This window comes from Zalophus californianus, chromosome 1, assembly GCF_009762305.2.
Source record: "Zalophus californianus isolate mZalCal1 chromosome 1, mZalCal1.pri.v2, whole genome shotgun sequence".
In the NCBI taxonomy this organism is placed as follows: Eukaryota; Metazoa; Chordata; class Mammalia; order Carnivora; family Otariidae; genus Zalophus; species Zalophus californianus.
The window spans coordinates 200,581,385-200,607,019 of NC_045595.1; the positions used below are offsets into that span (position 1 = coordinate 200,581,385).

General features: G+C 38.0%; 1 protein-coding gene across 7 annotated transcripts in view; it reads right to left on the minus strand.

The window, feature by feature from the left end:
• The window catches only part of GRIK1 (glutamate ionotropic receptor kainate type subunit 1), a 364,278-nt gene that overhangs the window by 41,264 nt on the left and 297,379 nt on the right, over positions 1 to 25,635 (minus strand). For 3 of the 7 annotated variants that reach the window (XM_027584982.2, XM_027584978.2, XM_027584984.2), the window contains exons 8-12: positions 15,473 to 15,580; positions 13,054 to 13,098; positions 7,970 to 8,083; positions 5,944 to 6,147; positions 5,071 to 5,294 (exon numbers count right to left, since the gene is read on the minus strand). In XM_027584982.2, the coding sequence (XP_027440783.1) occupies positions 5,071 to 5,294; positions 5,944 to 6,147; positions 7,970 to 8,083; positions 13,054 to 13,098; positions 15,473 to 15,580 (695 nt within the window). Of the gene's footprint in view, positions 1 to 4,060; positions 4,143 to 5,070; positions 5,295 to 5,943; positions 6,148 to 7,969; positions 8,084 to 13,053; positions 13,099 to 13,596; positions 13,731 to 15,472; positions 15,581 to 25,635 lie in introns of those variants that run through there. The other 4 variants (XM_027584983.2, XM_027584979.2, XM_027584980.2 and 1 more) reach the window with 3 other exon arrangements.

Here is a 25,635-nt window from a genome sequence, read left to right on the forward strand (position 1 = left end):
ATAGCATGTTTCACTGGGGAATTTTACATTCAAAATCCCCTTTTGATTTGTTTTTAATTTATTTATAGAATGATGGACTGCAATCACTTGATCAGCAGCCCTAGTAAGTTAGGAAGTTGATCTTGAACAAGTCACTTAAACTTTCTGGCCTCAGTTTCCTTATTAGTAAACAAGAGGGAATCCAGATATCTCCGGGATGGGTGAAAAGAAAAATCCAGGGAACTGGATAGACTTTTGGTTCTTTCTCTGTTTTCTAAACATCTGTCTGACTTCTGTAGCCCAAGTAGTTGCCTGCTCTGTGGTTATTTTGTAGGGCTATCTTGCCAAGGGGCACTTATTTCCCCAAAGAGACATTAGCAAATGCTCTGCAAAGTGATCTGGAAATGATTTAAAATATTGTAGTTCCCAGCACTGGAAGCTTTGCCATTTGCCACTGGGTTCTTTTAATGCAAGCAGGAGCGTTAGAGTAATGTTAAAACCCCATAAAACCGATGGGAACATACGGAATGCTCTCCAGCCATAAGGTTTCAGCAGTAAACAATAGCAGGTTGCTGACACAATGGGGAGAACGGGGATTAAGGTGAATACATTATCTATAGCAAAAAACAGGGCACACTGTGAATCATGCACAAGGAACTGGGCAGACAGTTTCTCTTAATGAAAAACCATTCCCTAAACCCCCCTGAACACCTTCTGCAAAGTGTACAGTGTCTCCTCATCAAGTCTTAGGGGTACGGAGATAATAGCCTCATAGTTTACCCCACAGTAATGGTATCCAACTCATTACTGCGCCTCCTTCACAGCTGCAGGGCACACAGTGCAGGGTCCTGTGAAGCTTATGAATATAGCTGTAATTGACAATGCCATGCCAATACATTTTAATTACTGTCTCAACAATATAATTAAATTTTGAATTTATACACTCTTCTAACCATAGTAGTTTGCTGAGCTGAAGAAACGAATACCAATATTAATGAACCCACTAATTGAAACAGTAGGCACAGTAAAGATGCCATTACTTAAACAATATCATTGTCACTTGTACAATAATTTTAAAATATTAATTGCAATAAATTAGGATTCTTATGTACTCAAAGGAGTTTTTCTCAACAGACCATAAAACCGGGCAACCACTAACCCCCCTGATATTCAGGTACTTCTTCCTCATCTATGCTCTGATCAGTGAGCCCATCGCTTACCTCTTTGAAATGCTGCTTTTGGTCTTGTGTCAGTGTTTCATACTTTGCATTTCTAAGTGAACAATTAATCTAATTTTTCCAAGGCAAAAAGGAAACTGTCTAAACAGCAATATGATTCTGCCTGCACTGCAAAGATATTTTAGGTTCTTTCTCTCCAGGATTCTGAATGATTTGCATTGGACTGAGGGATATTAAGTGTCACTGGGATGCTGTGCTGTAAGACACTCGGTTTTCATAAAGCAATAGATCTACCTGTTGCCTGGATGTAAATATTTCAGCTTGAAATGCCCAATGCCTGCATAAAGATAACCAGTGTGACAGCAGTGTCAGCATCAGGAAGGCTGGGGGAAAATTAATATATGACCTATACTAATGATATTCTGAGGCTGCTATTCCCAATTGATACTGATCTTTAGTAAAACGACAGAGAAAGGGACAAATGTGCTTAAAATCTGTGTCAAAATTTGCATATAAAAGAGTAGCATTATGTTGAAAAGTAAAGGTTCATTTTGGGTTTATGTTTATATATACCAAGCTTTTACTTGAATGGGAGATATAAAACAATCTTCAGACTGAAGATCTCTAATTAAGGGATTCTTTTTATGGCTGAGAATGGATATTGGGCTGCATTGAGGAGAGAGAGATCTGTTCATCTTTTAAAGGACAGAGCTCTATTTGAGCTTGTGATATAACTGTTGGGTTTGTAGTATAACTTTAGAGTTACAGTCAAAGGGTTTCTTGATTTTTTTTTTTTTTGCTAAATGCCAACTTAAAAATATCCATTTTTAATAAGACAAACATAAAGCATAAAATGTAAGCAGACGTGATATCTGGATATTTGGTTTATTTAAACTGTGTGTTCATGATGGACATAATTCCTTGGGGTTAAATGTTTTTCAAAAAGTAATTTAAAAAATGTTAACCACAAAACAAAACCCTGACATGCACATTTGTAGCATCATAACTAAACAAGTCATAGTAACTTAAATGTTTATATAGTTTTCCTTAGTTGGTCTAACTTTATGAATTCAATTCAGTTTAGCAAATGATTTTTAAACATCTAGTGAGAACATTAGCCTAAATGCAGTGATGGGCTTTATTTTTTTCCCCTTTAAAAGGACATGAAAGGATATACTTCAGAACACAAATTCAAAAGCCTCTCTAGAGCTAACGATGATTATGAGATTAACTTTTTTATTTCTACTTCACTAACTCTGAAGGCAAACCACTAAGGTGGTAACAGAAAGCCATTTCACATTTTAGCTTCTTGGTGCAGAGTGACCAAGCTCATGGTCTCAAGCTATGATGGTGGGAAGTAAAAGTGAATTGGCACACCTATTCAACAAGGATTTTGTCTTTGGGAATCACCTCCAAAATATATTTAGGGGCTTTATGAAGTAGAAGTAGGAATGGATTCAAAGATGTAGAGATGAATGTAGTTGAAAGTGAGATCCCCATGACGGTGCACTTGTGTACTGCAGGGAGTTTTTTTCCACGTTCCACCACCATGCTGTTTGCAAGTGCGCACTCGATGCACAGCAATTCCACTTTTCCAATACCCAGAATGAGAGGAAAGGCAGTGAGAAGAGGCAACAAGGAGAATAAGCTAAATAAAGAGCTGGTTTATAAATGGTGCTGTCGGTGAATAGGAATATTGAGTGGATAGTATTGATTGGGCGCTGCTTTCTTAATAGAAATAGAATGAAGTCAGAAAATATAGGGTTCTGGGTCACTGAGAGCTGATAGAGAAACAGTCAAAATAAGGAGGAGAAAATGACTGAATGTCACATGATTCTGATGACAAAAAATAAGGCAATTTAAAGGCAGAGTTGGGGTCAGGTGTAAAGGGGTAGTTTCAGCCTGTACACTTGTAAGAACTTCTGGATGCTGTTGACATGTTTTGTCTCCCATTGGCTTTGATCAAATCAGTATGATAAATAACATATTTGGTTATCAGCATTGTCTTGCCTATTCTACTCATCAGCATCACTGCCTAGACAGAGCAGCAGACAGGGGGATAAGGAAACCCACTTCCCTCTGCTGCTTGGATTGTTCTACTGTCTCCAATATCACCCAACAGATGTGGGCCCCAGAACAGAGTAATGGAACAAGTCAATGCAAAATTTCTTATTCATTTATAGAGTGTTCATCAAGTGGTCATTTATTAAATAGCCATTCTAGGGCAGTATTAATTTCACTTACTAACCAGTAATAAGAAATGCACCTCCAAAGGTGAGCAACTTATCTTTTAAAATTTGATACCCAAAGCAACATCTTCTTTCATTATTTAAAACATGGTCTCCGACTTGGTGCTATTGACATTTTGAAGTAACTCTTTGTTGTTGGGAACTGTCTGCATACTGTAGGATGTTTAGTGGCATCCATGAACTCTACCCACTTTATACCAGTAGCATTTTCCACCCTCAGTTGTGATAACCAAAAAAATGTTTTTAGAACATGGACAAATGTTACCTGAAAGATAAAATCTCTCCTAGTTGAGAACCACTGATTTAGAGCACTAAAGTGTCAAAGCACAATATCACTACACATGCACATTAATACACATACACATACACACTAATATACTATCTTCTGTGGTAGGACTTATAAAAAGAGAGCTTTGGTCATTATTTAAAAGTAGCTTAATACTTGGCCAAAATTTGGAAAATGATCTGGGATCTGATAATGATACTCTTTATAAGGTGTGAAGTATGGAGAAAACATTTATTTCATATTGAATGTGTACCCACATGTGAGCACACACATTCATTCAGTTTGACTATATATGTGTGCCTCATGGATCTTTAAGACTTCCTAGCCTAGGTTATTTTCCCAAGCTTGCTTTATAATTATGCCAGGGAAAGAGTTACCTGGCATTAATCAAAACCAGAGAGTGGACAATGACAGAGAGCTGGCATGAAGAATTATTTCTCATAGATATTCCTGGAGGGAAAACAAAAATTGATCAGGGGAAAAAGTTCACTGAGTTTTGTTGAAAGATGTAAAAGAGGGAAAACGAGTGGGGTATATACAAAAGCAATTATTTTTTACATGTTCTATCTAGGGATATCAAATGTTTAAGCCAACAGAAAGATAAAATAGCTGTGTTTCAAATTCAACATCAAAGGTATTTAGAAAATATAATCTACTGAAAGGTACAAAAATCCTTTGAAGAATTGTGTAAAGTGGGATGGTTAAATATAGAGTTATCTCAGAAAATAAAACCTAAGCTGAATCATCAATGATAGCATAAATATTTCATGCTTTTAGACTCTACATGTTAGTAATCTTTCTTTTCATAGTTATTAGTTATTTCTAGAATGCTCTTTCACTCTCTAAAGTTTTTAAAAATAAATTTTATCAAATTTTATCAAATTTTCAAAGTATTTTTCTTTGTTCCTGAGGATTACACAATCTTGTTTCACCCCAGTGTTTCTTATTTGCTACAATAATTCCTAGCTAACCTTTTTTTCTGTTTTGAGTAATGGAATATTCCAGGTGTCAAGTATATGGATACCATTTTACTCTTCCTGTTGAAATGTTTTAGATTTATTAGCTGAGCTGTTGCTTTGTTGTAATATAATTCAGAGAAGATAGGTAAATAAATATTTTATGCTGCCTTAAATACTGTGAAAATTAAATTAATATAAAAATTATCTTCTTGTTGTCTTTTAAAAGTACCTTTATAAAAAATTAGAATATATTCATTCAAATCCTGACTTTTTGAGGAAGAACTTGACATAATAAGCGCCAGGCAAAACTAGAATAACATTTTAAAGTTCTTAACCTATGTTACCTAGTCTAGAGCATGCGTGTTAATCTAAGACTGACCTAGATCTGTTGTTGTAAATTCAGTAGTTCTCGAACTTACCTTGCAATCACAAAGAGTACACAACTGACTCCCAAGCAGGCTAAGAGCACATACATCCAAATGTCAGGAGACAGGGGGTTGAGGAAGGAGAAGACTCCTGGATTGGTACCATTGGGCTTCCTGTAGAGAATGCTGATGCCCAGTGTCATGAAGGGCTTGGAGAAGTCAATGACTTTCTCCCGAACATAGGTAATGGTAAGAGGAGCCACTGCCAGATCAGCCTTCTGCAAAAGCAAGTTCAAAATCATTGTCTTAGTTACCTCACTTCCCCAGCAAATGTCTGGACTTTCCTGGGTCCTCCTGATCTATGTTTCTCAATTCCAAATATTTCTCATGCAAGAAGCCTCTGTAATGATTGGCTCTAGTATAAAAACAGTTGATTTACATACTTGTGTTTATGAAATAGTATTTATTAGCAAAGAGAAACAAGAAGGTATGAATACAAACAGACAGACAGACATATAAACTAAATGGAGGAAAAAACTGCAGGGGGGTGTCTTTAAAAAGGACATATGAGCAAAGCAAGGAAGGAGCCACTTGGTCATAAAATCAGCTGCCAAGATGAGACTTTGCTCTGAGCTGCAAACTGTAGATTTTTTATCGAATTTAAGAATCACCCAGGTTTATTCTTCAGCATGATGGATGGACCCATAAATTTTTGTTCTCAGTTTGTGTCCTTACTTGGCTTTCTACGTAAGCAAACTCTATTTCCTTGTTGTTTTCTCCTACCTCTTAAACCATTATTAGGATTCAAAAAAAAAAAAAAGTAACATTTCTTCTGACCTTGACTCAGTCATTTTTTCTCTTTTACTTCTTACTATGCATTTTGTCAGACACTTAAAACCCATATATAAAAGATGTTTTTTTGCTTACATGATCTATAAGTTCTTTGACCATTCCATTCCACTCTCCTTTGTCATTCTGGGCTCCATATTTGCCATCAGGGACGAGTTTGACATCATAAATGAAACCCAAGATGTTTGACAATTCCTTCAACAGATCCAGGCAATACCCTTCAAATCTGTCATTTCCATATAAGGGCTTATCAGACTTCCTGTACATCACATAGGGTTCTTCCTATTTGAAACAAACCAAATATGAAAACCCTGTTATAATGAAGGCAGAATTTCCTTATACAAGCTCCATCCACAGTTGGAAGACATAAAATATTTGAAAATGATTGTTAAGATTTCAGAGTAAGGAAGTTAGTCGCTCACCTTCCTGCCTTCCCTAAACTCATTTTCCCTATACCCTCTACCAATACAGAACATTTCCCATATTAGTTTCTCTTCCTCTTCAGTGTGTGGATGAGAATGTTTTTCTCCATTGCTGAGGGCAGGGCTGTATGTGAACAATATGATAGAGACAGAGTCACATTTGAACTTGAGGTCCAGCAATGAAGGACCAGATGTCTGGGTGTCTGGCCTTCATCTGTCCCCACACCCAGACTTCCTTTGCATGAGCCCCTCCTTCCTGGCTTTTACATAAGAACTTTGCCTACTAACAAAAAGGAAATTTAAATCAGCAAATACATCCTCTTGCTCTTCAAACTTCCTATCTACTAAACACTCCCATTTCCTCATCTCTCAGTTAAATTTCATCTCAGTTTCACTATTCACTTTTATCTACATATTTTGGTTGGATTCCTTCAGGGTATCTTGTTCAAAGACTATTTATATGTCTTCTTATATTATCAGTTCCATTTTCTTATTTGAACTCACCTCAAATCTTATATTTGGTAATTCTTTGCTTATACACTTACAGAATAAATCCCCTATTCTATGAATAATGGACATTTCCTTACTACCACATATCTTTAATCTTATTCTCATTTGGCTAAATGAAAATGTATTTTATAACATTATAACAGTTACTACATTACTGATGTGTCCTTTTACTTCTCATTATACATTTTCCCCCCAGACATTTAAGACCCATTTAGGCTTATCCTCCAACAAACTGATAGAAATAGAAAATTCTACATTTCCATGAGATAGTTGCTGAGAAAGTAGTCACCAGAAAAACAAAACCATTTTTATTATGGAAGAACAATTCTCAGAAGTTAATGGTTTCAGAAATAAATTGGTCTAACGTTATAGACTGAAGCAAATGAAGCAAGAATGTCTGAAAGTGAAGATTTCAGAGGTAGACTCTTCTGTCCTTTACTCTTTGGGCTAGGGTTGGAAAAGAGAAAAAATGAACAACCTGTGGATGTACAATGACTGAATAGGGGTATGATCAGGTTCTAATAGGACGTAGGAAGTACCCTTACTTGGGTTTTTGAAAAGCCTCTTAGTAAAGGGGTTATTTACAGAGGTATGAGCAAGGCAAAGGAAGCCAATAGGAATGGAGGTAGGAGGAATGGTGGGGTATAAACATCCATGGACCAACATGATCAGGAAGCTCATAGCACTTAGGGTTAAGGCAGGCAGGAGGAAAGAGTGCTCCTGGAATCCAGGACGACAGAGGTCTGCAAGCAGGATCATTGACAGAATAGGAGCTGTGGTTATGAGAGATAGAGGTTCTGAGAAAACCACTGGAGGCAGGGGAAGAAATGTTCTTACTTCTTTTTCCCTACTTCCTTGGTTTCTTGCCAGGGTCTCTACTTGGTTGAAACCAACTAGCAGCCAGAGAGCAAGGGAGACTAGCTGAGGGGGGCCAGAGAGTGCAGCAGGGCAGAACTGAGAAAAGATTGAAGGTGGGAGATGTGCAGAACATTACTGGAAGCTTCTAATTCAGTGCAATTATGGGTACATACAAACATAGGTGTTTAATGTCCTGATTAAAAATTGACATTTGCAGAAAAAATTGTTGGCATGAAAGAGATAGCTGAAGAATTCTTCAAAATCTAAGGCAGGAGTCTGGATAAGACATCCTGAATTCCACTCAGTCAACTTACCAAAATGGTGGTGACGATGAGTGTCCGGTTGGCCAGTGAATCAGTGATATTGTTGGACCTGTCTTTGTTGCCATCGGTCATGTTAAGCCCACTGTTGGAGTTCCAAATCCCAATCTACACAGAACACAATACATCAGAGGCTGTTTGCTGTCAGTGACCCCATTTACATTAAAGAGAGCCCCCTTCTACACCAGGAATGGACATAAAAAAGCTTAGAGTCTGGGGAGATGACACCAGGGCATCACGCTGAAGCTACTCACGGTGGGAAAATGAACAATGAAGGAATGAGTGTGCACATGGAACAGGAAAAATTAGTGCCATTTGGGATAGAGTGGGGAGAGGTCTTTTTGTTTATTACTTTATTAAGTTTACTGTTCTTTAAGTTCAGAATTCTTAAATGAGTACCTGACTTTTCTTCTAATATGTATGTGTTCAGCACCTATTTTATGCCATGCCTTGTTCTAGGCACTGGAGGACATAAAAATGGACAAAACAGACAAAACTTTCTTCCCTAGTGGAGCTTACATTCTAGTGATACAAACCTTAGATTGCCAAAGTGGTACCATTGGTGTCTAAAATTTATAAGGAATGAGATGAAAGGAGCAAGGTGGCTGATGGATAGATGGGCCATCTTAAAGGGAAAAAAATAAATGGGAGAAAAAAAGTGTGGATGAACAGTAGACTGATCCTGTCTTCACTGAGGAGTTAGTGCTAGGTAGGGGTGCCTGTTACTCTTCTGTTTACTTGTTATGTCTGTGCACTTAACTATGAACTCCTTCAGTGACGGTATTCATTTTTATTGCTCATTGATCTATCACAGAACCACCCAGGGTGATTACTAGTCAGTGAAACGCAATGCTCTTTTAAAAATTAATGACCATGGAACACTGCATCAAAAACTAATGATGTAATGTATGGTGATTAACATAACATAACAAAAAAAAATTAATGACCCACAGTTTTCTGCACAGTCCAAGTTACTCTTGGATTAGTAGGTTCTAAAGAAGTACAATGATTTCTTTAGCTTTTGGAGGAACCTAGGAGAAAAGCCTCAGGGAACCGAGCTATTTAGCTAAAGCCTTCTGTAAGCATTTATTGCGAGCCTGGTGAGACAGACAGAAAGCAGATGTGTTTCAGAGCCAGGCAAAGCTAATGGCTGTGTGACCTTGGGCAAGAGGGTAAACTTTCTGAGCTTTGGTTCTCTAACTGTAAAGTATGTCATCTGGATATTGAGAAGACCAAATGAGAAGATGTACATGAAAGTGTTGGTAATTGTTAAGAGCTACACAAACATAGATAATAGAGGGCATTCAAATGACTGCCCCAGTAACATCTTCAAGCTTGCCCTGTTGTGATAGAATTTGGATTGTGAGGGAAACATTTATTTATTTATTTGTTTGTTTGTTTATTTTGATTTAGAGGCAGATAAAGTAGAGGAGCCATGAACTACGGGGCAACTGAGGATCACTAACACTTGCACAGACTCTGGGATGGACTGGGTAGACCTATGTTTGATCCCTGAATATACTCTCCCAATGGGAGGACATTGCTTGCCTGGCAGAATATAAGCTTTACAGACAGACTTTTGTCCAGATCCCAGCTTTGCAATGTCCCAGCAGTGTGACCCTGGACAAGTTCATTAACGCTGCTGTGCCTCAATTCCTTATCAGCAAAATGGAGGAAGAAGGGCTTTTCTGATGATTAAGTAAAATATCACCAGTGGGAATGTTAGGCCTCTTCTTTCCTTTTCTATTTCTTTACTTTGATTTATTGCTTAAATAGAGCAGCAGAAATTCATTTGGCTTGATAAATACTCTTTTTAGACGTGTAAATTTTTTGAGGAAGTTTCAAGGACTATCACACATCCACACATTCACTGTGAACTATTTCAATGTCACTGTTTTCTTTCTACACTTAGTAAGAGTTAGTTGGCCAATGAAATAAGGAGACTGGTCTAGGTAAATGGGGGATTGGAGGTAGTGTTTGCATTTGGAAGTATTTTGAGCCTATCTGTAACGAGGTTACTAGATGTAGGCTTGGAATATAGGACAGCACCTTTAATAACCATTCAGTCTTTCCACCATCAAGGGTGATATTTGTCATAGAACCCACGCAATGCACACAACATTTGTGAACTGAAGAATCTTCAGATTTCTTTGGTTGGCTTTAAACCCAGGAAAGGGGGACAACTTTTTCTCTTCTTTCTTCTCAATGTGTACCTCTTTTTCCACTTTTTTGAGGCAAAGACTTTTTTTTTTTTTTTTAGGAAACATAATTCAGGCTAAACATGCCTGGAGTCTGTTGGTTTTCATCCAAAGCTATGCTTTAGGTTGTGAGCAATTGACTTCTAACTCAACGAAGGCTGTGAGTAAATCGGGCTGTGGCTAATTAAAACTCGACTTAGGCACTGGGGTGAATGGAACCTAACTTTTAATTAAGTATTGGAAAGTGGAGAAAATAACTGTGTTTATAGCCAGTTTGTTAAGTAATGGAATGTGTTCTCTTTAACTAATTTCTATTAAGGTCAAGTGTGTGTTTGAAGGAACTATACTACTATATGAAAATGGCAGTGTTGAATGGCCTCACAATATCATTCTCTTTTAATGTACAAACTTGAAACTGTAGACAAACCCACTCCACAGCTTAATGTCTGGCTTTTATTTCTTTTACCAGCCCAACCCAAAGTGAGGAGGTCAGATATCACTGCTGCAGCATTTCCAATCAGCTGAGCCCCAGAGTCCCATTCAATGTGAACTTTCTTGAAGTTGAGAAAAGGGAGAATGAAAAGGGAGAATGAAATGAGAAAAGGGAGAATATTTTTTTTCTACTATCTGTGTAACAGAGGTCCTTTCAAATCTCGACTACAAGAGTATCAAGGTTATTCCCAGGTTATTCCTGGGAAGTGGACAGTATACATGTGCAGTTTGAATGACCACAGCCTTCCATTTTCAAATTGTTTAATCAGCAAAACAGAAGTCGTGTGTGTGTGTGTGTGTGTGTGTGTGTGTGTGTTTTGAAGCTAAGTAGTCAATTGGCTTTACCTGTTAATTAAATGGACACATCAGCAAATGAATGTCTGTTTCAAAAAAGCAAGATTTCAGTCTTGTTCTCTGACCTTGGAGGAGCGCCTACAGGAAGCAGAACCTCAATTTTCAAACCGTAGAGCCAAAGCAGACACAGTAATTTACCAGTGAGAAGTAGCAGAGGGTGGATCAATTATTCGTGGGGAGAAACACTCAAGAGCTAAATTGTCTGGTCCTGCCTTCTTTCACTTTGTAAACGGCCATGTGGGAGCAGCCATTTATTATCTAGGACAACCAAGGGAAGCTTCTGAAAATGAGTGCCCAAATGACATTAAGCAAACTTTTTTTAAAAAGCGACACAACAAAAGGGTATTCAGAGAGTGACTAGTATCCATTTTCCAAACCTACAGAGTGATCCATATAAAGTCAAAATCCAAAATTGCTGAGTGAAATATCAAGTATTTAGGAAAAAAATAAAAGACTTGTCTGTTTCTTGTATCCTAAGACTTATGAACACATATTTTAGTGACAGATTTTGGAAAGATCGCCACATCCTCTTTTGGAGGTCAGCATTCAAAGAGCTTTTAGAATTTGAATCTTAGTCTTGTTGGAAAGGGACAATAGGTCTCACTTGTTAGCGCTCAGGTTACTGTGAATTGTTGATGATCAATCATAACACAAAAGAGCACACCCCGGTATATGCAACTTACAACATGGGCAATGATAGGTCAGCAGGAAGGAAGAGGTACAGAGGCATGGTGTTGCATCTCTGGGAAGTTTGTGTGTGTGGAGGGGTGATTACTGCAGTTTAGTGACAAATAGAGGACATTCCCCTCCCTTGTGTGTAGTTTCAGAACTTGGATTCCATTCCCTAGGATATTTGGTTTGAATTAATTCAACATTGCATAGAGTGCCTGGAGTCTCAAGCTGGATTAGTGGAATAAGCTTCTTTTTGGGCCCCAGTTAGGTTCATCTATTTATTAGCAGTGAGGAAACGAGATTGCCTTCTCTATGCCTTTGGTAGCCTGATTCACTGGAAGATTAAAACAAGGTTATTAAACTTACATTTTTAAAACTTAAAACGACATTTTTGAACTCATTTACTGAGTACTACCAAGAGAGAAATAAGCTTTTCGACCACAGGGGGAAACTGTTTACACTTTCCATGACTTAACTGATAATTTGCAAGAGAAAAGTGAAACTGACAAAACCATTCAAATTGAACAACTTGAAGTAATTCAAGTTGCATCCGTAAATCATTAGATATTTTGGCAATTAGGTTTAGAGAGAGAGAGAAAATGAAAGACGATGTTTGCACATCACTGGGACATTTTCCTGATCCAAATGTTTTTAATGTCTAACATTTGCTTATACATTAAATCTGTGCACATTCTTTGACAACATGATACTGTACAATAAACTATGAAATAGGAGGTGTTAGAATTTACAAGATAATCTCATTTCCCTTCCAGAGTCTCTAATGTTTTTGTCTTCTGGAAACTGGTTCTAAAACAAATTGCCAGACAATATACACTGACAAAGATCCTACGCAAAACATTCCCTATCTCCTAAGAGAAGGGAATTTCTGAAAATGGCTCCTATTTTATGGTGGTGACATTGAGGGAGATGTCTTATCCTAGCCTTCTCAGTCTTAGCCTATTTGACTAGTCTGATGGATCAAATCTATTGTTTTCATGCCTCTTAGGGAAAATATTTAGTGATTTGAGAAAGAATATAAATGGACCAGTGTCTGCTTCTGTTGCAATAACCTGCTTTCAGTGCTAACCAGGACTGATCCTGCCTGGGAGAAACAAAAATAATCTGGAGGGAAATATTTAATCCAACATTATTTAATCCATCTCAAGCCTGTTTTGAATTCATGGGTCATGTTGTTGAGAGACAACATATTCAATCACCCCGTTCTCCCTTTATATAGACTATCACCTCTAAACTGCAATTAGAGATCTACTGGTCTGGCAAAACCAGAAAGGTGCAGGCTTCTCCTCTGATATTCCCCACCCCACCCCCCAGAGCTCCTGCAGTTTTTGTCCGAGTACAAACCTTCTTCCACACTTTATATAAGTGTTTAGACACTTCGCCAGCAGCCTTGGTTTTCAGAGGGAAAAATAAAAATAGCACTTAATTAAAATAGAGCATGGAACCCAGAAGGTATTAAGGTGTGTGAGTGCTCAGCATGTTACATTCCCCACCCACTGTTTGGAATCTTGCACATTAATTCAACATAAAGCCTGAACACATCTACAGTAAAGAGATGAATTAAGTACTTGGGTCCCACAGAAGTTACTTCCACTTGGTAGTACGGCCTGATGTTCACTCTTCCTTTCCCACACCAAAAAAAAACAAAATCATATAAAGATCTTTTTAATATGCAAAGCTTTGCTGCAGAGTGAACGGGCCTTCATTATTCTTTAAGAAGGCCTGTTCAAGGTATTTTCACAAGCACAGTCAATCCACACACACGCGCACACACGCTATTGCTAAGCAAGAAGAAAACACGCTATGCTTGATGACATGTTCTTTGATTATGGATCTCCAGGCAGTAGAAACTTGAGTGGAAGTGAAAAGTGGGCTTTTTCTAACAATTTTCTCTGTGGACCCCATGAGAGGTTGACATGAAAAGATTGGGCATCTCCTCCCGTGCCTCCTGAGGGAGATGGGCTGGCTTCCCCATTGCCTTAAGGCCCAGTCATTCCTTCCAGGAATGGAGGCCAAGTCACCTGAAGAAAGAAAAGTTATTGCAAACAATGAAGAGATAAGAAACAAATTGAGAAAACACTTTCATCTAATTTGATTTTGCCTGTGATGGAAAAACACCAATGGAGTGTGCATAATATTGCCGCATATAAATAGCTGTGAAGGCAGAAAGATGGCTCCATCTCTTTCATCACATGCTGGAGCCAGAACGATGTTTCCTTAACAGCTTTTCTTCCCCTTTCAGTTCTATACATTAACAGAGTGGAGGGGGGAGAGAGGCATGCACAAAGGAGCAGACATTTTTAAAAAACAGCCATTAGAGGCTTTCAGTCCCTAAAAGTATTCTTCTCTTTTCTTTTGTGCCCACAGCCCTGATGGAGGCAAGGTGGGTGCCTTGTGCTCTGCCAGTCACGTTAAACTAACAAACCAGCAAATCCGAGGGAAGAGACCCCAGAGAGAGAGACAGAGAGACAGAAAGAGAGAGTCAGAGAGAGATAGGCGGAGAGGGAGAGACAGAGAGAGACAAGGAGAGAGAAACAGACAGACAGAGGGACAAAGAGAGAGCCAGAGAAAGCCAGGGAGAGAAAGCCAGAGAGAGAGACAGAGAGAGAGAGGCAGAGAGACAGAAACAGGAAGAGAGGGCTTTTTCAAAACGTGAACCTGTGTGCATAATGTGTACCCTCAAAGCTGCAAACTAATAATTTTTCTCAAACATTTCCACACCAGTGGTCACCATCTATTATATGCAGCCTAATTAGTCTTTGTTAGTTTTAATTAGGCTATTTGGGGATGGGGACTAGTCAGGACCTTAAAAAAAATATATGTCTCAGTTACCAAAAGCAACAGAACAGAAATGGAAATCTTATCTCATTTTAAAAATCAACCCAAACATTTCAATTAGTAAGTAACTGGTTCCCAAAGGCACTTTTCTACAGGAAACATACCTTCTTGTGCACTACAGTGAGAAAAAAAAATGTTGGATTACAGAGTTTTGATTTTCAGATAATTATTTTGGAGGTTTCAAAACCTTTTTTTCTTTAAGATCCTAAAGGGCAAAAATCTTCACAATATAAGTGTTAATTAATTCCAGTACATAATTGAATAATAAAATTGGTGTAATAAAATACACCAAGAAGCCAAATTCTTTTATTATTATTATTATTAGTCTAAATAGTCCACATTTGCATTACTCTAAATGAGCTCACGTGGGACTTGGAACTTTGAGAGATTGAAAATTACAACTAAAATAATCCTAAAATTAGAACCCAGCATGAAAATGCATTTTTGGGGGCCTATTTCCTCCTAAAATCAAAGAGCCAGTAAGCCCTTTCTCTCCTACGTTAGTCTATCCCTCTGTCAATCTCAAGTGCAATTAAAATTCATTTCTGAGTAAAACTTGGACGCCATTCCATAGATAAATCATTGACAACTCCTTGTTTTCCAAGTCTAAACACAATTTCTTGAAACCTTTGAGAGGTGGGGCTAATGACAGCCCACCCGTAGGGCCATATGTATTTAATACTGTAATCATGCCTGCTGTATAAACTGAGCACTAGATGAATGTTAGTATTGCTATTAATAACATACAGTTTCAGAATCTACCATGTCAGCATCTATCAGCAGAGTCGGGAGAGAGAGCTAGAAAACTGGCCATAAATGAACTTGCTAAAAGAATCATCTTACCACTCTGCTATTTGTAGGTATAATTAAAATGCTTGAACAGTGCTCTTTATTTTATTCTTAAATTTATTATTGAGAAGGTTACCTTTTCCGTTCCTTCCTCCTTGAGACTAATAATGTCCAGATCAAAATCCTTCCTCAAGCCATCGGTTTTATTGAAGGTGATACGCCCAGTCAGGCCATCCCACCGAGCCTACGGACAAAAGGAACATCGCATTACTGTTTCACACTTATCATAATCCTAACACCATCAAAATTATAATACCTCAAATTCATCATGGTATCCAATTATTTGGTTTCGTCGTGGTGTTAGAAAGCATTGCACTGCTTCAGTAGCTCGATGGCAGAACACTTCCCTGTTTTATTAGCTCTCATTTATTTTGTCAGTTCTAACATCTACCATCCGTCAAATCTGTGACAGAGACAATTTAAATGGGGAGTATGGAAGGAATGACTGTAAAATAGTCTGCACATGGAGTAAACAAAGTCTGGGAAGCCATAATATTCTGTTCTCCAAGGTCAAGTCCAGTCCCTTTTAAGGTATTGCCCAGGGGAAGTATCCCCTCCCCGACTCTATCCCTCTGTGAAAAGGATATAATCCAGTGATGTATTATCGAATTTTTAGGGTGTTTGGGATTTAGGCTTTCCAATGTCACTTGGCCACTGTATTAGTTTCCTGTAGCTGCTGTAGCAAATTATCACCGAGTGGGGTGACTTAAAACAACAGAAATTTATTCTCTCATAGTTCTGGAGGCCAGGAGTAGATGTCCAAAATCAGTAACACTGGACAAAATCAAAGTGTCAGCAGGGTCATGCTCCCTCGTGGATACTCATGGGAGACTCTGTTCCTTGAGTCTTCATGCTTCTGGTGGCTGCCAGCAATCCTTGTCCTGTGGCGGTATGTCTCCTGTCTCTGCCTCTGTGGTCACATTGCCTTCTCCTCTTCTGTGCCATCTCTCTACTTGTTTCTTGTGTCTTTTTTCTTTTTAAAGATTTTTTTTTATTATTTATTCATTTGTCAGAGAGAGAGAGAGAGAGAGAGCACAAGCAGAGGGAGAAGCAGGCTCCCTGCTGAGCAAGGAGCCCGATGCGGGACTCGATCCCAGGACCCCGGGATCATGACCTGAGCCGAAGGCAGACACTTAACCGACTGAGCCACCCAGGCGCCCCCTTGTTTCTTATGTCTTATACACGTGATGTATAATGCCATCTTATACATGTGATGGCATTTAGGGCTCATGTAGATAATCCAGGATACTTGCCCCATCTCAAAAATCCTTAATTTAACTATATATGTGGTGTCCTTTTTTTTTTTTTTTTGCCATAAAAGATAACATTTACATGTTCTAGGGATTAGGACATGGGTATCTTTTAGGGGAGCCATTATTCTGCCTGCCACATGTGTATCCACATTATGTTAAGAACTAAAAATCACAGTAGTCTCCCCTTCACAGAACTCACACTGGACATCTTTGGTGGTTTCATTAAATAAAAAACTGTGGCCCTGGAGTTTCTTGAGCTTCAATCTCTAGGTGATTTTTTGGCAATCTTGTCTAATTTGAGTTGACTTACAAATGAGGATACAGGGGAACTCAGTCCTTTGTATCTACCTAGCTGTTTTTCTCTCTCCTGACTTTACCAAAATGACTGGACATTTGTAAAATGTGAAGAAAATCCTGAAAGATATACTATATCTGCCATGTCTACGCCATGTGCACCTGTTGACTGATTTACCCATTTGGCCAAGAGGCAGAGCAATTCAGTGGGAAGAGTATGAGTTTATCACAGAGCTGGGTTTGAATCTCTGAAGTATGACTTCAGGCAAGAGCCTTAACTTGAACCTGGGGTGTCTCAGATTTCAGTGTCTGACCCATGCAGGGTTTCTGTGAGATTTAAATGGCACTTCATACAATTCTTAACTCACTGAAAGCACTGAAAACTTAAACAAGGATTATTTTGACAACCATCTCTTATTTTCCTTCCCACATTCCCCACAAACTCTGGAGTTTGGCTTTTATTACCTCACATGTCAGGACTCACATGTATAGTTTTTTCTGATCTCTTCTGTATTTCATTTTATAAACCAACATCAGATTCATTGTCCCAAAATACAATTTTCATACTCATGCAGTTTCTCCCAGCACGTAAAGTACATAATGAATTCATGCTGCCTACAAATTAGTCTAAACCTTGACTTTATATTCGAGGTTGTGATGGTTAATTTTATGTCAACTTGCCTGGGTCATGGGATGTTCACTTATCTGGTTAAACACTATCTCTGGATGTATCTGTGACAGTGTTTCCATTTGAATCAGTAGACTGAATAAAGAAGATCTCCTCCCTAATGTGAGTGGGCATTATCTAATACACTGAAGGACTGACTAGAACAAAGAGGCAGAGGAAGGGAAAATGTGCTCTCTCTGACTGATTGAGCTGAGACACTGGTCTTCTCCGGCATTTGGACAAGGATTTAACACCATTGGCATTGCTGGTTCTTATCTTCTCTGTGCCAGAAACTATCTTAGAATATAGTGCACCTAGTAGTTTACGGTTTAGTAAGAACAAGAACATTAATGTACTTCAACGAAGCACTATGGGTGTGAGGATAAAGATTTGCACATAGTTATTGAAGAAAGAAGTCTGTACCTCTGAAACAAATAATATATTATATGTTAAAAAAAGAGAAGATAATAGGAAGGGAAAAATAAAGGGGGGAAATCGGAGGGGGAGACGAACCATGAGAGACTATGGACTCTGAGAAACAAACTGAGGGTTCTAGAGGGGTGGGGGTTGGGGGGATGGGTTAGCCCGGTGATGGGTATTAAAGAGGGCACGTTCTGCATGGAGCACTGGGTGTTATATGCAAACAGTGAATCACGGAACATTACATCAAAAAGTAATGATGTGATGTATGGTGATTAACATAACATAATAAAATAAAATAAAAAATAAAAACATGAAAAAAAAAGAAAGAAGTATGGAAAGAAGTACTTATCCCAACTGCCCAGAAAGAAAGCCTCAGCAAAAAGGCTCCTACAGGAAGGAATGCCTAAGCTCTCATAGGATGAGAAATTGGCCAAGCAGGGGCACCTGGGTGGCTCAGTCAGTTAAGTCAGTTATCCCAGAGTCACAGGATCAAGCCCCGAGTTAGGCTTGCTGAGCGGGGATTCTGCTTCTCCCTCTGCCCCTTCCCCCGGCTCCTTCTCTCTCTCTCACTCACTCTTTCTCTCTCAAATAAATAAATAAATAATCTTAAAAAGAAAGATTAAAAAAAAAAAAAGAAAGAAATTGGCCAAGCAAAGATTTACAGCCTGAGTAAAAACCATGAAATACAGAACAAGTTATGTCTGCCATGGATCCGTAATCCAAGATAAGGAATGACGAGAAATGGGCCTAGGAAGGAGGTAGGTGGACACTTGTTCTTGAGGGTGTTATGAAGTGTGCTGCAGAGGACCGGTTAGCAGGTAGTTCTCACAGGACAAAATGACACATTCACACGCCCACATGTGAACATAGGGATAGCACTCTTCCTCCATCTCCCTGTCCTACCAACTTGCACACCATTAAGTATTAATAGAAATTCTTCCCTCGCAGGGTGGCCAGTTTCATGAAGAAAGCATCGCCATTAAAGTTCTTACAGACAGAATAGTGAATGGAATCAACTTAATTATCAGGGTCCAGCACAATTAACCCAGACATAGTTTTTGGCTACCATGCAGATGGAATGGAAATCATGTCAGAAGTAAATTTTATCCCTTGCTAATGCCGGAAGTTAAATTCATATCAGGAAATGATACGTGGACACAAGAAGCCTTCAGCTCTCATCTAAGCCATCTACATGGCCAAGCTAGATGTGAGTGACTCCAGCGCAGTAACACATAAGAAATTCTTCAGATCCTTGAACTTTGCCTCCGGACCTTATTGCCAAGGGAGGTCATAATGCCAAACGCTAGCACCAGCTTTAAAAAAAAGATAGCATATTCTTACAGTTGACAGTAACACGTATTGTTACACTTGCTGAAATACAGGTAATCATGTGCTCTGCCCTGGGGCAAAAAAAAATCGATATTGAACGCAAGTAGGGAGAGTCCTCTCCTGTGTATAGTTAGGTACACCTCCTGGCACTGCGATCTTCTTTTTCTCCCCACTAGATCCCAATCCTACTTTTTATACTCTAGTCACTTTTTATTTTGCAAGGCAAAGGCTGGTTTCATGGATCGGTGCGGTAAGTGAAAGTCACTAAATAAACTACTGCATTCGTGTCATAGCATCTACCAGCGAGTGGAAGACAATTTGTCTAAGACTGCAGTTGGGTGGAAATCTGTACTGTGCTAGGGCCTTGGACTCAGTTTTCAGGCCCGTTCTTCCATGCTTCTCAAAATGTGCAGTTTTAACCCTCCTCTTGATCTGTGTGGAAGGAGGTAGTTTTCTTCATTAAAGTTCTACAGGATTTTCAGAAAACTTTTTTCTACAAGCAACTTTTCCTTTTTGGGGGTCATGCTGCGAGTCAATTCGATACATTGTCCAGAGTTTATGGAGCTCTCTGAAAATAGGCAGAATTGGTAACATTTATCTCTTGATGTAGCATATAGCTCATAGCAGGGTCTTAAAATCCAGTTCAGAAATCCAATTTCACTTCCACTTAGTGGGTCTATTGTGTCCCTTTGTTTGGATTCTGTTGCGTTGGTTTGATTCTTGAATTCAGTGTTCCAGTCACTGGTGGAGTGTAATTCCCACTTCTCGCTTCTCCTCCCTGCTCATCCAAGTGGCAAAAAAGTTCCTTTTTCATGCTTTAACAATGCTTCCTTCCCTGCCTCAAATATCTACAAAGACTCCCTGCCTGGTTCTTTACTGAACTGAAACATCTTTTGACCTTCAAAGTCAAGTTTCTCTTACTGACACAATTGCATTTTCTTCCTGCCTCCCATCCACTGGCGAGCATTTCTATGTTCTTTGTTTTGTTTTTCAAACTAACTTTTAATTAGCATTTATTGATTACCAGTGTATTATTGATTAGGGTGAATAGACAATGATTAACTCCTGGATATGAGGAATAAGATCCATAAGGAATCCATTTTCTGGGGCAAGGCTGAAGCATATACAATTTAGATAATGATGTATAATTATATTAGTCATAATTACAATTTGTTTGCCTTATGTAGAAGCATTTGCACAGGAGACAATTATAGTATACTTAACTGAAAACAATACTTAAACTATTGTCCCTATTTTAGGAAATGGCTTTAATTTCTACCCTGCATAAGACCTCTTGACAACAATTGTCTAATAGGAAGTGAATCAAATAGTGTGACTTTTTTCTTTTCTCTTATCAGGCATATTATCTGATGGCCAAGAGACAGAAATCAAGAGCTAAAAGAAGAAAAAATGTTTTCATTAATGTCTTACTTGTAGGCTCTTTCTCAAGATAATTTTACTGTCCAAATATATATATATATGTTTTAGTTTTGAGGAAGTAAGTGGTTAGTACCTAACTCTAGGCTCTTGTAATAGTCAACTTTTAAGTTCATTTTGTTAAAATAATTGCTTTTATTCATTTTTTTCCCCTAAAGGGGACTTAAATATGTAAAAGCACATAAAGCCTCATTTCTTAGAATTTTCCCTGACACAGCCATTCCTGTTTACCATGGGGAATAAATTCTGTCTTATTGAAAGAAACTTCCTTTTTGAGAACAGGAGAGAATGTGCTTTTCTAGTAGATATGATCTTTTAAGGACAATGGTTTCTAGCATTTTCATTCATGTATTAAGGAATTATGCTTTCTTGTAAGAGTATTGTAAATAGAAAGTTCACGGCAAACCCAAAGGTTAGTTTCCTTTCGAATTAGATTAAGATGAGAGAAAGGAATTTTTAAATGACTCTTCTATGCGTTAATGAAACTTACCAAAATTTGAAAATAAAGGAAAAAAATTAAAAAGACTGCATGGACTTTGTCATAGTGGTCATTGTCTAAGAGACTCACCCAAGGACGACTTGATTCTCTAGGGAAATGTATTTTAATTCCCAGACTCTGTAAAATGTTAATCTATAAGATGTAAGTGATTTCTAATGTCTAATGTATTTTAATTCCCAGACTCTGTAAAATGTTAATCTATAAGATGTAAGTGATTTCTAATGTCTAATGTCTAATGTCTAATAAAAGATACTTCTAATGTCTAATATAAAAGATAACCCTCATATTATAATTTTATTGCCCTGGCATGTTAACCAGTTTTGATTTTCCAGGTGGCCTCTACAATTACTTTTCCTCTACATCTCCTTGGAATGATCTTCACCATCTTGCCCATTCCCTCAAAGTTAAATGTGTCTTCAACACTTGCTCACTTTAGGTTTGTATTAGTCACATTTGTAACTATCTTAAAATTATACTTTGACTGTTTGGAGATGGTTCTACTAAGATGACCAAATAAGCTCACCCGCCAAAGCCAACCTTATGGTTCATTTAGTCCTCTTTAGACCAGTCCTGGCGCAAATCCCAAACAGTAATGGATTTTACCTCTGCTGACTCTTCATTTCTCTTGTTCTTTTCTTTTCATTTCTTTTCTTTTGATTCTATATTTTGATACTGATTTTTGCCCAAATCTCTCAGTCTGTAAGTACCTTGCCTAACTCATAGTTTGGGCTCTTTCTATTTTTATATTGGGTGCAGGGACCAGTAGATCCGTGTCTGGTCTCTGACCACTGGGCCATCTCTACCATATAAGTCAAGAGAGCACTGTGTGTCTCAGAAGATCTTGGTTTTGGTCATGACCAAATCTCAGGACTAGTGGTTATTTGAATGCTAGTCTAGTCTCAAGAACATAGTCAGAAGAACACGTGTACATGAGAATCCGATTTGCATGTGGCCACAAAGTCATTCTCTATTGGTGACAACATTGAATTGGAATCTGGCATTTTGTTCTGATTACATGGTGGTCTGTCATGTAGAGAAAGTAATCTACTTCTCTGTCAGTAGTGTGACAGATGACTGAAAATCTGGTTTGTTAGTCTTTTTCTTTTGTCTGAACAAGAATATATCTTAAGTTCACTGGAAAGGAGAAATACCCCTTGAATTCCATGCCCAAGATTTTTTTGTGTTCTATGTTTACATTTCAACTCATGGCTAAGATTGTGGAACTAAGGCTGCAACCCTCAGAGAATATATCTTATGTCTGGAAATGAGAAAAGCCTCTTTACCTCATTCTGTGAGTGAGAAATTTATTCCTATATCCAGAAAGTATTAATAAATTAGATTATAAAAACTTACAAATAAAAGGGCTTCTTTTTTTGGTTACTTCTTTGATTACTTATATTAATATACCCTAGGTTCCCATTATATAGAGAAACTAAAGTTTTACTATATTTCATGTGCTACCCTTAAAAAAAAACTCTCAAATTGCTAGCTCAGAAGCATTTTTATGTAAAAACCCAAGTTCATATAATCAAAGTGTGCCTTTAACTACATTTAAGTATTTTTTTTTAAAAATTAACTAAAAAAATTAATATATCTCTTTCCCCTAATTTTATCAGTATTGAGTTATAGTTTAAGCCAGAGAGTAGGTAATCGAAAACTTCTTAAACTTTTTCTTCTTCTTCTTCTTTTTTTTTAAGATTTTACTTATTTATTTGAGAGAGAAAGCACACAAGTGGTGGGGAAGGGTTGGGGGAGAAGCAGACTATCTGTTGAGTAGGGAGCCAGACTCTGGAATATGACCTGAGCCAAAGCCAGACTCTTAACTGACTGAGCCACCCAGGCACCCCATGAACTTCTTAAATTTCTTATACTGGTTTATTAAATTGCTAGAATTGCTACATAATATTTAAAATGAAGGAGATATAAAATTATGTATGCAATTATATTGAATTAGGATTCTGACAAAATTTTTAATCAACAGTAATTATGCTTTGTGATGTATCCATTTAAACATAATATCCAAGTTCCTTATTGAGTTTAAGACCTCGAGCTAATGATAAATTAAGTTAATGGATAATCTTTGAGTATCTAAATGGCTTCTCAATAAGAGATAATACTGATGTACTGGTCACTGTATACATGTGTGTAGATTTATACATGTAAATCTCTGTATATCTTACTATTTTTATAGGTTACAGAGAAACTGTCCTTTGGGTAATGGTAATGATATGCTTCTTTCTGTCACATTGAAAAAAATGTTTAAAGGCTGTATGTGGCTCTATGGGGCTGCATTATGCATGCTCATTTATATAGAGTATGGGCTATACTTCTGTATATAAACTAAAGAGAATATATGTACCAAATTATGAAAAAGTATAGTGAACCAAAGAGCATGAGTGTGTATACTACTTGAGGGAATTGAATTTGGTTGCCTTGATGTAAACATGGTAAGTCTGAATAAAAGCAAAGATGTGTGTTAAAATTTTGACAAAGTTTGTTCAGTTTTTATGGCTTTATTAATAAGATATATATTTTAAACTTGTGAATCTTGTTATGTCAAATATTATATGAATGTAAAACTGGTGGGATTTTTTTCTCTTTCAATTGGTCTTGGCGTCCTTAGTCTCTCTTAAGAAGACATAAAGTTTAGGGCGCCTGGGTGGCTCAGTCGTTAAGCGTCTGCCTTCGGCTCAGGTCATGGTCTCAGGGTCCTGGGATCGAGTCCCACATCGGGCTCCCTGCTCCGCGGGAGGCCTGTTTCTCCCTCTCCCACTCGCCCTGCTTGTGTTCCCGCTCTCACTGTCTCTGTCAAATAAATAAATAAAATCTTAAAAAAAAAAAAAGAAGACATAAAGTTTATAACTTTCCTTCTATGTAATATGATCAGATAGACTTTTTCCCCAGCATCAACAAGTGGTTTCTACTTTCTCCTCGTGTTTGTCTGAAGTTTTTGCTATAAGCTATGGACTGGAAAATGGGACTTTGTCAAAGAATGACAGTCTCAGAGCCTCATGGGAAAATAGTGCCAGATTCTCTTAACTATTGGTACTTTAAGAAATAGAGCCATAGGTACAGACTTCGGAGCTTAAAGTGACATCACTTAGACAACTGGAACTGTACCAGAGCACTGAACTGGGACCTCTAGAACTCTTTAGTACAGTCAGAGTAGACCTTATGAAAGCAGAGTGCTGACCCAATGTCCAGATGTATAAGACTTAAGTAAGATTAAATGAATGATGAAGAGAAATCTAAGTGTGATTATTTGGTTTTAAGTATTGCTGATATGGTTTTAAATGTTCTATTAAGGGAGTGAAGTTGTCCTTTCTTTACCTGCAAACCTCAACATAGTAACCTATACATGACACATTCTTTACATGATCTTTTCTTCTCCCTGAAGCCTCAGAATTCAGTAGCCGCTCACTAGATTTTATGGCAATGTAGTCATTTGCATAAGACAACAAATATCTGTCTTCTGTTTTTACCAGGATAGAGTTTGACAAATTGGTTGTGTAAATGAGGTTATACTAGGATTGTTCCATCTGAGAATAAATCTCATTTAATCAGATATAGCAAACCCACCATTAAGGAACATACGCTCTCCTTTATCTTTAGACCCAAGAGCCAGAAACCCTCTCAGGAAACTGGTCCGTTTTTTGTTCTGTGGTTTATGGAATCTCACACTTGTAGGTGATAAGGAAGGCCATTTCCTGACAGGTCAGGAAATCTATCAGCTGTTGGGTACTTCAAAGAGAAATTCACCAAAATATAGATAGGTATTATAGGAATACTGTGCAGATCATTTCTTGGATTTAGTTTCTTACCCTTGTGCGGTAAGGAGGATAACACTCCCTATCTCCCTAAGTATCCATGTCCTAATCTCCATAGCTTAAAATACGCAAAAGGAACTTTGTAGATGTGATCGAGTTGAAGATCATAAAATGGGGAGATCATACTAAATTATCTGGGTGGATCCAATGTAATCACAAGGGTCTTTATAAGAAGATCCCAGGAGAAGTCAGATAGGCAGAAGCAGAGGGACAAAGAGAAAGAGACTGAAAAATGCAAAGCTATTGCTGGCTTTGAAAATAGAGGCAAGGGTCCACAAGGCAAGGATTATTGGCCATCTCCAGAAACTGGAAAAAACAAGGGAACTGATTTTCCTGTAGAGCTTCCAGAAGGAACCAGTCCTGCCGACACCTTGACTTTAGCCCCCCGAGACCATGTCAGACTTCTGACCTCAGATTGTTAGGAGAATAAATTTGTGTTGTTTTAAACCACCAAGTTTGTGGTGATTCATTTAAGTGGCAATAAGAAATGAATACACCTTGGAATAAAAG